Below are 14259 nucleotides of genomic sequence, written 5' to 3' on the forward strand. Positions count from 1 at the left end.
TCACTCTTGGTGTTGTACATTCTGTGATTTTTTGACAAATGTGTAATACATGTATCTACCGTTATACATGAATTATTATACAGAATAGTTTCACTGCCATAAAAATCCTCTGTAATCTGCCTCTGTTTCAGTAAGGGGGAACCCCCTGACTCACTCCCTTCTGTCAATCACTGACATTTTTACTGTCTCCATAATTTTGCTTTTTCCAGAATGTTATATAGTTGTAATCCTACAGTGTGTAGCCTTTTCAGACTGGCTTATTTTATTATACTTAGTAAAATGCATTTAAAGTTCTCCATGTCTTTTCATGACTTGATAATTAATTTCTTCTTAGCACTTAAAAATATTCCACTGTATGGATGGGCCAGACAATACATTTATCCATTCATCTATAGATGGACAACTTGGTTGCTTCCAACTTTTGGCGTGCATGCATTTGTGCTAAGTCACCTCAGTCATGTCCAGCTCTTTGCAACCCTATGGACTGTAGCCCACCAGGCTTCTCTGTCAATGGGATTCTCCAGGCAAGAATAGTGGAATGGGTTGCCATGCTCTCCTCCAGGGGATTTCCCAACCCAGGGAGCAAACCCACATCTCTTATGTCTCCTGCATTGGCAGGTGGGTTCTTTACCTGAGAAGTTTTGGCAATTAGGAATAAAGCTGCTATGAAAATCTGACCTGTCTCTTGAGAAACCTGTATGCAGGTCAGGAAGCAACAGTTAGAACTGGACATGGAACAACAGACTGGTTCCAAATAGGAAAAGGAGTACGTCAAGGCTGTATATTGTCACCCTGCTTATTTAACTTATATGCAGAGTACATCATGAGAAACGCTGGGCTGGAAGAAACACAAGCTGGAATCAAGATTGCCAGGAGAAATATCAATAACCTCAGATATGCGGATGACACCACCCTTATGGCAGAAAGTGAAGAAGAACTAAAGAGCCTCTTGATGAAGGTGAAAGAGGAGAGTGAAAAAGTTGGCTTAAAGCTCAACGTTCAGAAAACTAAGATCATGGCATCTGGTCCCATCACTTCATGGGAAATAGATGGGGAAACAGTGGAAACAGTGTCAGACTTTATCTTTTTGGGCTCCAAAATCACTGCAGATGGTAATTGCAGCCATGAAATTAAAAGACGCTTACTCCTTGGAAGGAAGGTTATGGCCAACCTAGATAGCATATTTAAAAGCAGAGACATTACTTTGCCAGCAAAAGTCCGTCTAGTCAAGGCTATGGTTTTTCCAGTGGTCATGTATGGATGTGAGAGTTGGATGGTGAAGAAAGCTGAGCGCCGTAGAATTGATGCTTTTGAACTGTGGTGTTGGAGAAGACTCTTGAGAGTCCCTTGGACTGCAAGGAGATCCAATCAATCCATCCTAAAAGAGATCAGTCCTGGGTGTTCATTGGAAGGACTGATGTTGAAGCTGAAACTCCAATACTTTGGCCACCTCATGCGAAGAGTTGACTCATTGGAAAAGACCCTAATGCTGGGTAGGATTGGGGGCGGGAGGAGAAGTGGACGACAGAGGATGAGATGGTTGGATGGCATCACCGACTTGATGGACATGGGTTTGGGTGGACTCAGGGAGTTGGTGATGGATAGAGAGGCCTGGCGTGCTGCGATTCGTGGGGTCGCAAAGAGTCGGACACGACTGAGCGACTGGACTGAACTGAAAATCTGTGTGCTGGTTTTTGTACGAGTATGTTTTCAGTTCATTTGACTGAACAACAAGGAGTGCGATTGCTAGATTGTATGGTTAAGAGTATGTTTAGTTTTGTAAGTAAATGTCAAACTATCTTCCAAAGTGATTGTATCACATAATTTTTATTTTAAAAATTTTCAAATTTTATGTGATGTTTTTCATCATTGATTAATTCATTTATAAAATAAAAAATGGTCACTTTTCTCTGTGGAAATAATAATGCTCAATATAGAAAATCTACAATATAAAAAGGTAGATTTTAAAAAGTCAACACATTTCATTTCTCAAAGACAAGTAGTTATAACTGATTGTCTGATGCACTTTTAGTCTTTTTTCTGTATGCATAGCTTTTTTTTTTTACTTTACAATAATGTATTGGTTTTGCCATACATTGACATGAATCTGCCACGGGTGGACATGTTTTCCCCATCCTGAACCCCCTTTCCACCTTCCTCCCCATCCCATCCCTCTGGGTCATCCCAGTGCACCAGCCCCGAGCACCCTGTATCATGCATCAAACCTGGACTGGCGATTCATTTCACAAATGATAGTATACATGTTTCAATGTCATTCTCCCAAACCATCCCACCCTCACCCTCTCCCACAGAGTCCAAAAGACTGTTCTAGACATCTGTGTCTCTTTTATGCATAGCTTTTGTGTCACATTTTAAATTTGATTTTTTTTTTTTAGAAATCTCACTAAATATGATTTTTTTCTTAGACACAATCGAAATTAAGAATCCTGATTACTGAAAATATTACTACTTTTAAAAATGTAAATGCACTTTTAAACATAGGAGTTTGGGGCACTGTGTAACAATCAACTTGCCAAAGTTTGTTTTATTGCTCTAAGTTAACTTAAGTACCTATGTTCTCCCAGCCTCTGTTCTTGTCTTTTCTGGGACACAGAACTAGAACCAATATAATTTCATTTCAGTTGGAATCAGCTACAGTTATTTTGGTCTGGATTTGGTTCAAACCAAAAATGCGTTCCAACTACATGGTTGAACTAGACATTTTAAATCCTTTTCTTGTTAAGGTTTTAAAACTAAACTATCTATGGCCATTAAATGACAGTCAAATTTGGGTTTTGTTTATCTCTAAAAACATTGCTCCTTAAAAATGTATTTGAATCACTAATGCCACTAAATTGCCACTGAAAAAAAACCAGAGACCCTTAACTTGGTAGAATTGGTGTTCGAAGAGACAGGAGAGCCCTTTAGACAAGCAACCAAAACAATGTAAACTGCCAAAAGTAAGATCAGCGGACAGGGTTTTTACTAAACTTCTATGCTGCTATGCTACATGGAAGAAATTTATACTTTTACCATAACTAAAGAATGTTGAAAGTGAAATAAAAGTGTTAGTCACTCAGTTGTGTCCAACTCTTTGTGACCCCACAGACTGTAGCCAGCCAGGCTCCTCTGTCCCTGGAATTCTCAAGGCAAGAATACTGGGGTGGGTTGCCATGCCCTTCTCCAGGGGGTCTTCCCCACTCAGGGATTGAACCCTGGTCTCATGTCTCCTGCGTTGGCAGGTAGGTTCTTTATCACTAGCGCCACCTGGGAAGCCTATATAACCTTAGGATTACACATTCTAATGCTACTCCTTTAAAATCAACTAGGCTTGGACAGACTAAGTTAAACTAGGCTAAAGTACAACACAGCAAATCTCCTACCTACTGGTTACACCCATTTAGAGGAATTCTGTTAACTCTTAAGAATATCTGATTCTTTCACTTTTCTTTGGCTTCATTTTCCATGTCATTATTTATACTGTATAAAATCCTTTGTTGTAAGGTTCCAAAAACAATTTGGATAAATGCAGAATAACACAAAATGCTTAAACTGACCAATTGATGTAGTTCATCTAATCATATGAGTACATTAATGGTAAGATGCAGCATTATTTTACATACAACTAAGAAAAATAACACCAATTAATTGTAAGATGCCATTGACTGTGAGATCCATTTCCATTTCAGAAATATTAAAATGTATTCAAATGTTTCTTTTTAAGTCAGAATCGATTAACTAAAATAGTGACATTTTAAAATTTTCACTTGCAGTGTTATTTCCATGCTAGTACACTATTGGGCTATAACTTTATCAACCAGTAACCCTCAACAATGAAGACTGGTTTCTAAGCCTTGTTCTTTCTTACTGACTTTACCCAGGTAAAACAAAGGATACAGAAAATCCAGAATTGGTTCTCAATGCAGACATTAATTTAAACTCTTTTCTGAATGTGTGCATACACTCAGTCGCTAAGTCATATACAAATCTTTTCTATCCCATGGACTGTAGCCTGCCAAACTCCTCCGTCCATGAGGTTTTCCAGGTAAGAATACTGGAGTAGGTTGCCATTTCCTTCTTCAGGGGATCTTTCCGATGCAGGGTAACCCTGTGTTCTGCATGCAGGTGGATTCTTTATAACTGAGCCACCTGGGAAGCCCCTTTCTGATTGTAGTTTATCATTTAATTGTAGATTAAGGTAGTTTATTCGATCAATATTAACTATATAAATAACAATGATAAACAACTTCTTTCCAACATTGAATTCTATTCTGAAATCTCTCAAGGGAGTCATGGATTATGTAAAAGGAAATCATTTGAAATAATAAACACTGTCTAAACATAAAACAATGAAAAAACTATATAAACTCATCTAGGCTAAAGAAACAAACAGAAACGTTTAGTACTAGATTAAGACATCTCCCTGGACTGATTTAAAATTAAGATAAACACTAGGTTACCTTACTATCCAAAATGCCACATCTTTCCATTTTAGAGTGCTATCCTCCCGTGTAACTTAAAATCTTCTAGTAGCTAGCAGAATTTAAAACACAACAGCAAAGACAGTGAAATGATTTTAATAATTTAACTCAATGTATCAAAAATGTTCTTAAAATTTGTAACCAATATAAAATTAATGAGGCGTCTTCATAGCACGTGTATGACTTACATTCGTAACACAACTCACTCAGTTTCTACTATCCATATTTCAAGCGCGCAATAGCCCCCTATGGCTATCATATTGGGCAGGAGTCTTAGAGGACTTCAGAATCAGCTGATCCTTTACATCCTGAGTTTGAGAATTTCTTGTATGTTACATGCTGCTTCTAAGCTGCTTAGAGATCTGTGAAGCAGAAGATTTCACTCTCGGTACGTTGTGATCCAAGGCTCGACAGCATTGAAAGTAGCAAGGAAGGAAGGCAATGGAACACTCGGAAGCCCAGGAACATGCCTTGGAGGAAGGTCTGGGCCGCTCCGGGCAATGCCCGGCGCAGAGGCTGCGGACACAGCTTTGGAAGTTGCACTGCGAGACAACTCGGGGCTGCCTGGAACCCCCGGTCTTTTCCTAGGACGCCCTGGAACACCAGAGCCGGACAAAGGGAAAGTGTCCTCCGAGCTGGACACAGGGTCGCGCTCGGCCGACAGAGGCGGGCCCAGGGGTGCAGGGCTGGCTGCCCAGGTCGCATTCGCCGGTCACCGAGAGGTGGGCGGCGGCCGGAGGCTCGAGAGGAAAACCCAGAAGAACCCTCCCAGGGGCGCGCTCACGACAGTGACGCCACCAGCGCGAGGGCGGCAGGGTGGGCGGAGAGGAGCGGCGCGCACCGCCCCTCGGAGGGCGGGACCGCGGTTTCGGAGGGCCGGGGCGGGGCGGGGTGCGCCGGGGAGTCGGGGCGCCAGCCGCCGGTTTCGATTAGTGCGCGGAGCTGCGGCGGCAGAGCAGGGCGCGGAGCCGCGCTGCCCGGAGCCCGGCGCCGAGGCTGCGGGAAGGCGGCGGGGCGGCGACGGAGGCGGCGGCGCAGGCGCGCGGGGTCCGGCCGGCAGCTGCGAGCGGGTGGAGAGGCGAGCGGGAGCGCGGGGCCACGGCCAATCTGACCACTGAGTGCGGCCACCGCACCGCCTGCATCCGCGAGCGCGCCGGGGCCAGCGCGCGAGCGAGGGCGCGCGGGCGAGGGCGCGCAGGCCCTGCCCGCCCCTTCCGCCCCCACCCCCTCCGGCCCTTCCTCTCCCCACCTTTCTCTCCTCTTCTGCGCCCCCGCGCTGGGCGCCCACCCAGTCCTCCTCCTGCGGGAGCGCTGTCCGCTGCGGCGGCCGGAGCGGGCCGGGCCGGGGGATGGCGCTGCTGGACCTGGCCCTGGAGGGAATGGCCGTCTTCGGGTTCGTCCTCTTCTTGGTGCTGTGGCTGATGCATTTCATGGCCATCATCTACACGTGAGTGAGGGGCAGCTGCAGGAGCCCGTGGCGGGGTCCAGGCCTCGGGGACAGGCGAGGGTAGGAGGAATTTCGCTTTGGACGAGACTGGGCTCGGATGGGGGTGGAGACAGTCAGTTTTCAGACTCTTCCTTTCAGTCTCTCTAGCCTTGGATCAGCTGGGCCGGGGGTTTCATTGGAAGAGAGAAGTGGCCAGTGACGGGGTGGCTGGGCGGCAGGCGACTTCACAGCCAGGGGAAAGAGACTGTACTCTTTTTATGTGTAGGGCGGAAGGTTGCTGGCTTGGTTTGATTGTGCTACGGTTTCATGTGGTTTTTCATCTGGGCCAGGATGTATGGTGTATTGTTTTTTTTTTTTTCCTCTCTCGACCTGGGCCACATTTCTATTATGATGATGATCGTTTCCACTCTTCTGGGAGCTGCACGCAGCCACCTGGAGACCTCCCTGTGGATTTTCTTCTTCCTGGATGAGCTCTCTGCCCTTAGATAGATGTGAAGCACCTGTCCATGTTGAAAAACGTCCACCAAACCTCTGAACTGGTGTTGTAACCTTAAGTCGTGTCAGCTTGTACATTTCAGTGTGGTTCTTCCCCACCCCCCAATTCCTTATGTTTTGTCTTGTTTAGATTGGGTCCCCCGCCCCCACGCACATACCTTTTCATTAGATGCCATTCACTGAAGACAGTGTAGCAAGCACGACGGAATTCCTGTCCTCATAGAGCTTACATTCCAGAAGGGAGAGACATAATTAAAATCCGAATAAGGTTATTTCAGATAGTGATAAAGACTATGAAATAAAATCGGGTAATGAGATGGATATGACATAGGGTGTGTAGCTACTTTTGATATTTCCGTTGTTTGAATGTCTTTAAAATGGAAAAAGTCTTTGTAAGGAAGTGAAAGAATTGACACAGCCCATTACTCTTGGATTCACTAGACTTTTAGATGGAAAAAAAAAAAAAGATTGTGCATAGTGATCTTTACCACCATTTAAAATAGGGTATATGTTAGTAGAGGAGAGGGGAGGACTTTAAGAAATTAATTACTTACAGTTTTTCTTTCCCTTTTCAGTGCAGAAAAAGTGTACTTCTTCCTTTTAGAAATGCTGCATTTTATTGGTATAGTGTGGCATTTCCTGGTAGTGGAAAAAGATACTACTGATACATTGTAAAGGCATGCTGGTATTTCTTTGAAGATGAAAGAAAAATGCTTCTTGGATACTGTTGAGTTTAAGTTTTGGAGTTGGTGAGCTGTAGGCAGTGAACATTCTGGAGTTCATTTTAAATATTTGAGTTCTTAAAAAGCAATTTTGTTACTTTATCTGATCATAGAAATAAAATAGGCTTACTGTATAGGGAATTTACACTACAGAGAAGAAGAAAGAAGAAAGTTAAACACAGGCACCAAAACTCCATTGCCTGTCAACCTTTTGTACTATCCTTCCGATTGTATTTCTGTAGGGGGAGGGGAAGGAAGGGAGGGAGGTCAGGAAGGAATGAGGAAGAGACCATACCATGATTGTTCTGTAACCAGCTTTAAAATTCATCTATTTAATAAATACTTTATAGGAAGCTCTTTTGTACAAGGCACTGTTCTAGGTGCTGGAAATAAGATTGAAAAACAATATATCCAAGGCCTCTGCTCTTATGGAGCTTCCATGTAAAATGTCATGAGTAATTTTTTCATGTCAATAAATGTATGATCTCTCAATCGTTTTTAATAGATGCATGACATTTTTGTTTATGAGGCACTGATATGTGTTCATTATTATTATTGGTAGGCGTTTAGGCTACTTTCAGTTTGTCACCATTACAAACAACACTGTGATGAATGGCTTCCATCTTTGAGAGATGATCTCCTTAGTTTACATTTTGAAAGAGGAATTATTGGACCAGAAGTGGTGCACATTTTAAACTTGGATACATATTACCCTACAGAAAGGTTGTATCTGTTCCTGGTAACATTGTATGATGATCCCCATTTCCCCTTACTAAGTATTAGGGTTTTTACTGTTCTCTGTTTTTTTATTTTCATTCCTTTAATTACTGATTTCATTGAATGTTTTTCATATATTTAATGCCAGTTACAGCTAGCTGTAAATTTCATATTCATAAATCTTTTGCTTGTGCAATCTATTGCTGTGCTAATATTTTTCATAGGAAGATTGTTCTGTGATATGCTGTGGTTTTTTCCCAACTTGTTTTTTGTCTTTCAACTTTGTACATATATTTCACATGTAGATAAGTGTGTGTGTCTCTGTGTTTTAGGTAGTCTTGTCTCCCACCCCCCCCACCCCCGCCAGCCGACCCCGACTGGTAAAATTTTTTATCTTTTCCATTTCCCCTAACTATTATATAATATCTCTTTTAGTACTTTGAGTTTTCTTGTTTTTGTTTTTTTTTTAACACTTCATCCCTTATAAAGTGTACTGGTATCCACTGTTTTAGTGAAGTGTTATTACCTTTATTACAGTGTTACTTGGCAAGGCCGGCCCCTCCTTATTCTTTTGTAAATTTTTATGACTTTCTATACATTTTTACTTGAACTTTAGAACCTTTTCCCCTTCAGACTCTAAGTAATCTTGTATTTAAATTGTAACTGTTAAATTCACAGCCCAACTTGAAGAAAGTTGCCTTCTTTCAACATAGGACTGTGATGGGACACCTTCTCTCTATGATGTGTGGGTGTATTTGTGCATGCTCAGTCCTGTCCGACTGTTTGTGACAATTGTGGACTGTAGCCCACCAGGCTCCTCTGTCCATGGAGTTTTCCAGACAAGAATACTAGAGTGGGTTGCCAGTTCCTTCCTGACCCAGGGATCAAACCCTTGTCTCCTGCATTTCCTGCATGGACAGGTGAATTCTTTACCACTGTGCCACCTAAAAGTCACACTTATTTAACACTAGTAAAATAGCTTAATACTTCAAGTAACCATCTGAGAGTGTTTATACTCTTAGACTATGACAACTCCAGAATTATTTTAGGTTATTTTGTATTTAATAATAAACTGAAAAAAATTTTTAAATACCTTTTTATTTAAAATACTTTCAGTTTTTGAGAATAGCACAAACTTTAGTTAAGATACAGTAGAGTCTTTGTATTTCTTTTTTAATGCTCCACAAAGTTACCTTTTATATTGACAGTAACAGGATCCAGAAAAGTTCAATGAAAATAGAACAAAGAAAATGCAATTAGTTTATAACAAATTAGTAGGAATCTTCAGAATATTTTTCTGAAATAGGTAAAAGAACATGAAGTAAATAATCAACAGCTTAATTTATGTATAAATTATATGTTGCCTTTTTAAAAATTAAGTTCCTTTGATCTCATCCCGCCTTCAAAATTATTTACTTTTGATTTGATTCCTTTCTTACTGAAGTGAAGATACTTTCCAGTTTGAGTTGTTTTCAAGCAGAGCACTAAGGGTTTGTCCTCTCCTTCTCTCTACTGTATTTAGTAAATTTGGAGGTTTGATAATCTCAACATTTTGATATTCTTAACATTTTGACAAGCAAGGCTAAAGAATATTGGCAGTGATATTTTGGTTAAAATTTTATGCTAAGCATTCTGTATTTTATTGAAAAATATATTTCCTGAACATGCGTCTGTATCCTCTCAAATCCTTTTTGAATATGGTAAAGTATAAATAAGTTAAAATAGCCAGATTTAGTCAATGCCCCTCCTAAAACCTTGTGCCTGCAACTGGTGGAAATGGAGCCTACTATCAAACCTTAATGTGGTTCCATATCTGGGTGTCAGATTAAGGAGCATAATCTGTGAGCTACTAATGTTTAAAAATATTTAAGTAATACAAACATTGCAGTGAAATTGCTAAAAAAACAAAACAATAGAACATTTTTTAAAAACCCATGGTAATTTTTTTACAATTAAATACAATATGTAATGGTATCTAGTTAATCTGGATCCAATGTTCTATTGTAGCTTCTTAAAAGGAGATTAAAAAACCAAGTATTGGCCTGTGTTTTTAAAATGGAGAAGAATGTAATTAATACAGTGAACAATTGTTCAATGACATTTTTTGCTCTGATTTCATAAATATCTTATAAATCGTATAAGCTTACAGTTTTAAAAATTGAGGTGATTTATAACTAGAGAACCATTATTTTCAATATTTTAAAACTTTCTCTGCTCACTGGTATGTTTACCTACTGCTTTGCTCTTTTCCAGAATTAATATTGACTGATGCCTAATCATTTCATAACATAGTTTAGATGGCAGACATTTGTGGAATTTTGCCTAAAATGTCTCTGTATGCACTCCCACTCCCCCCTCCCCCCCATGCACACACACACAACTTGTGGGATCTTAGTTTCCTGACTAGGGATTGAACCCCCAGGCCCATGACAGTAAAGGCGCTGGACCACCAGGGAATTCCCCTTATAAGGTTAAAGATAACTTTTAGATTAGAGCATTTGAAATTCAAGACTCTTATTTTGAAGATTGTTTTCTTAAAAAAAAAAAAAAGAAAGAAACTAATGATTATATCCTCTGTAGGCAGAGTTAGTTAAGTGATTTTTTTATGAAATTTTTTCTCTTTTGTTGAGACCTCGTGTGGTTTGATAGCTGGGGGACTGTGGCGAATTCATACAAAAGTCTGGGACCAATTTTTTTTCTTCCTTCTTTAGCTATTAGGAACCGTTCTGCTAGATAAGAGTTTCTAAGCAAGATACCTTGCTTTTTTCTCCTCTTAGCTCCCCATCTTTCTCACTCCTTGGACTTAATCATTTTTTCCCCTTTATGTGTGGTATCCTAATGTTTAGTGATAGCCTTTTTGTTTTCTATTAATTGACTGGAGGTGCCACGGTACGGTGGCAATACTTCTTGTATCCATCAATGTTAACTGCCCTCTACTGAACGTTCTTTTCTTGAAGATTTTTTTTCTCAAGTTAATTCTGCCTTTCCTAATTTTTCTAGTATAACAACTTTTAAACCTGCTGCACAATTTTTGAGTAGAGTTTAAATACTCACTGTATCAGGATAACTGTGATAAACTGCCTGTCAGAAAGTAATTGTACTTTTAATGTGAATTTTAGCATTTCAGATATTATTTTTAGATAATACGATTTTTTTATTTTGGCTTTAAATGTATGGTGTTCTGAGCCTTAGTAGAGTGTAAATCGAGGAGAGCTTATTTTCTGGGTTTAGTCCTGAGGATGCACTTGGACTTTGAACAGATGTTGCTCAGTCAGGGCCATTGCTGCCCAAACCACTTTTGGGTGCATGAATCAGGTAGTTCAGCCCCTTGAACCTGAGCCTTGGGGAGTTATGGAATTGGACGATATTGTGATAGCCTTAAAAAGCAAAATGGACATTAAAAAAAAAAGCAAAATGGAAATTTACTATTTAGTGGTAGTTCTCTTAATTCATCATTCCTTCCTTTTCCTACCTATATCATTCAGTTCAGTCCAGTTCAGTCCAGTTCAGTCGCTCAGTCGTGTCTGACTCGTTGCGACCCCATGAATCGCAGCACGCCAGGCCTCCCTGTCCATCACCAACTCCCGGAGTCTACCCATACCCATGTCCATCGAGTCAGTGATGCCATCCAGCCATCTCATCCTCTGTCGTCCCGTTCTCCTTCTGCCCCCAATCCTTCCCAGCATTAGGGTCTTTTCCAATGAGTCAACTCTTCGCATGAGGTGGCCAAAGTATTGGAGTTTCAGCCTCAACATCAGTCTTTCTGATGAACACCCAGGACTGATCTCCTTTAGGATGGACTGGTTGGATCTTCTTGCAGTCCAAGGGACTCTCAAGAGTCTTCTCCAACACCACAGTTCAAAAGCAGCAATTCTGCGGCGCTCAGCTTTCTTTATAGTCCAACTCTCACATCCATACATGACTACTGGATAAACCATAGCCTTAACTAGACGGACCTTTGTTGGCAAAGTAATGTCTCTGCTTTTAAATATGCTATCTATGCTATGCTATGCTAAGTCGCTTCAGTCGTGTCCGACTCTATGTGACTCCATAGACGGCAGCCCACCAGGCTCCGCCATCCCTAGGATTCTCCAGGCAAGAATACTGGAGTGGGTTGCTATTTCTTTCTCCAGTGCATGAAAGGGAAACGTGAAAGTGAAGTCACTCAGTCGTGTCCGACTCTTAGCGACCCCATGGACTGTAGCCTACCAGGCTCCTCCGTCCATGGGATTTTCCAGGCAAGAGTACTGGAGTGGGGTGCCATTGCCTTCTCCGAAATATGCTATCTAGGTTGGTCATAACTTTCCTTCCAAGGAGTAAACGTCTTTTAATTTCATGGCTGCAATCACCATCTGCAGTGATTTTGGAGCCCCCCAAAATAAAGTCTGACACTGTTTCCACTGTTTCCCCATCTATCTGCCATGAACTGATGGGACCAGATGCCATGATCTTAGTTTTCTGAACTTTAAGCTTTAAGCCAACTTTTTCACTCTCCTCTTTCACTTTCATCAAGAGGCTCTTTAGTTCTTCTTCATTTCTGCCATAAGGGTGGTGTCATCTGCATATCTGAGGTTATTGATATTTCTCCTGGCAATCTTGATTCCAGCTTGTGCTTCCTCCAGCCCAGCGTTTCTCATGATGTACTCTGCATATAAGTTAAATAAGCAGGGTGACAATTAGTTCAGTATATATTATCTCTACCCTAGATTATTGAACTATCTCTACTCTCTGGTATCCTTACCTACAGCTCTGCTCTTTATCTACTTTGTTTTTCTTATTGTAGCCTAATCTTTCTGGAGCAGCAATCTTGGATCATGTGCTTAAAATCTTACCAAGGTTCCCCACTTTCTTCAGGTTCAAATTCAAACTCCTTAACAAGACGTAATTCTTGAGGAGGTGAGCCATCTCCTTTGCCTGTTTCTCCAGCCACATTGAATTACTGGCATTCCTCTGAATGTGCAATGTAATTTTTTTTAGAATTCTCTTTCTTTCCTTTTTTCCATTTTTCTCCTTTCTTTCTTCCCTCCCTTCCTTTTTGTTTTAATAACTCTTCCTCATTCAGCTTTAGCTCCTTACTGGGTTAGGCACCCCCTCTTATGTCCTTCCATAGTATCTTGAATTTACCCATCTAAAAAACTATGTGTTCTGTTGTCTCTTTCCCCACTTAAGATTATAAACTTTGGGGAGTGGGGAGGTGTCTTATTTACTATTGTATCTTCAGTGCTACTCGGCAGCTGATCATTGCATGTCGAATGAATAATCTTTTATTTTTTTCCCAGTAGTAATGGCGGGATTTTTGTTCTCTTACTAACTTAGTGTTATTTGGCCATTGTAATTCCAGGTAGATGGACAGAACTTGGGACGAATTCAGTGGCCGTGGCTTTTCATGAAATGAATTGGACCAAATGGAATCTTTTTCTCACTGTTTCTGATTGTGGGTTAAAATAGAAACAGCGCCATATCACTCACATGATCCTGATTGTGCTCAGTTGTGTCCAACTCTTTGGGACCCCATGGACTGTAGCACACCAGCCTCCTTGGTCCATGGAATTCCCCAGGCAAGAAGACCGGAGTGGGTTGCCATTCCTTTCTCCAGGAAATCTTCTTAACCCAGGGATCAAACCCAGGTCTCTTGCATTGCAGGCTGATTCTTTACCATCTGAGTCACCAGGGAAGCCCAATCACATGTTCACCTACAAATTACTTGTTAGATCTGAATATCCCCCCAGGGTTTTCCAAAGGGAATACCTGTCATGCCTTCAATATTCTGTACACTTGGCTCTACCCTTCGGGAAATACAAAGCTACTTGTTGATATTAGCAAAATACGTTGCTCTATTTCCCACACACTCTGGCTAGCTCTTTTGTTACCGAAGGGTTAGTGGGTTGTTTTGGGGGGGAAGGAGGGGGAACAAAATTAACAAAGGTCTCCTCGTTTTTTCTGGTGACGGAATCTTTTATGTTCTATAGTGTACAAGTCTGTTGTCCAATGGAAATAGTTTTTGTTTTCCTATAAAGGTAACTCACTGATGGGTTGTTCCATGTTCTCTGGGGGATCTTATGTCTACAGAGTTAATGTTGCACCAGAAGGTGTGTTTTGTGATGTGGTGTGCTTTGCTAATGAAGCCCATTTTGCTGCAGTACCATTTTTGAAGATAAATGCTATATGGAGGTAACATTAATCATGACACTTACTGATCATAGACACAGTAACAACCTTCTAGAGCACATTCATAGCTAAAAACAACAACAAAAGAAGCCTTTTATCATTTGGAATTGCTGGGATGGACTATATGAAGTATGGGATCTGCTGATCAAGCACTTAACTTAATTTCACATGAAATGTTAACAAGCTTGATGTCATGGAGCAAAGGAGAAAATTCCCAGTGTCAGATAAA

General features: G+C 41.0%; 1 protein-coding gene across 1 annotated transcript in view; it reads left to right on the forward strand.

Annotated features, from left to right (window-relative positions):
• The first annotated feature begins 5412 nt into the window (after positions 1-5412).
• The window catches only part of UGCG (UDP-glucose ceramide glucosyltransferase), a 38488-nt gene continuing 29641 nt past the window's right edge, over positions 5413-14259 (forward strand). Inside the window, exon 1 of the mRNA XM_081574555.1 lies at positions 5413-5928. Coding sequence (XP_081430681.1) covers positions 5831-5928 — 98 coding nt within the window. The 5' untranslated portion in view covers positions 5413-5830. The remainder of the gene's footprint in view (positions 5929-14259) is intronic.

This window comes from Giraffa tippelskirchi, chromosome 1, assembly GCF_054371585.1.
Source record: "Giraffa tippelskirchi isolate mGirTip1 chromosome 1, T2T-mGirTip1v1.2.pri, whole genome shotgun sequence".
Taxonomy (NCBI): domain Eukaryota; kingdom Metazoa; phylum Chordata; class Mammalia; order Artiodactyla; family Giraffidae; genus Giraffa; species Giraffa tippelskirchi.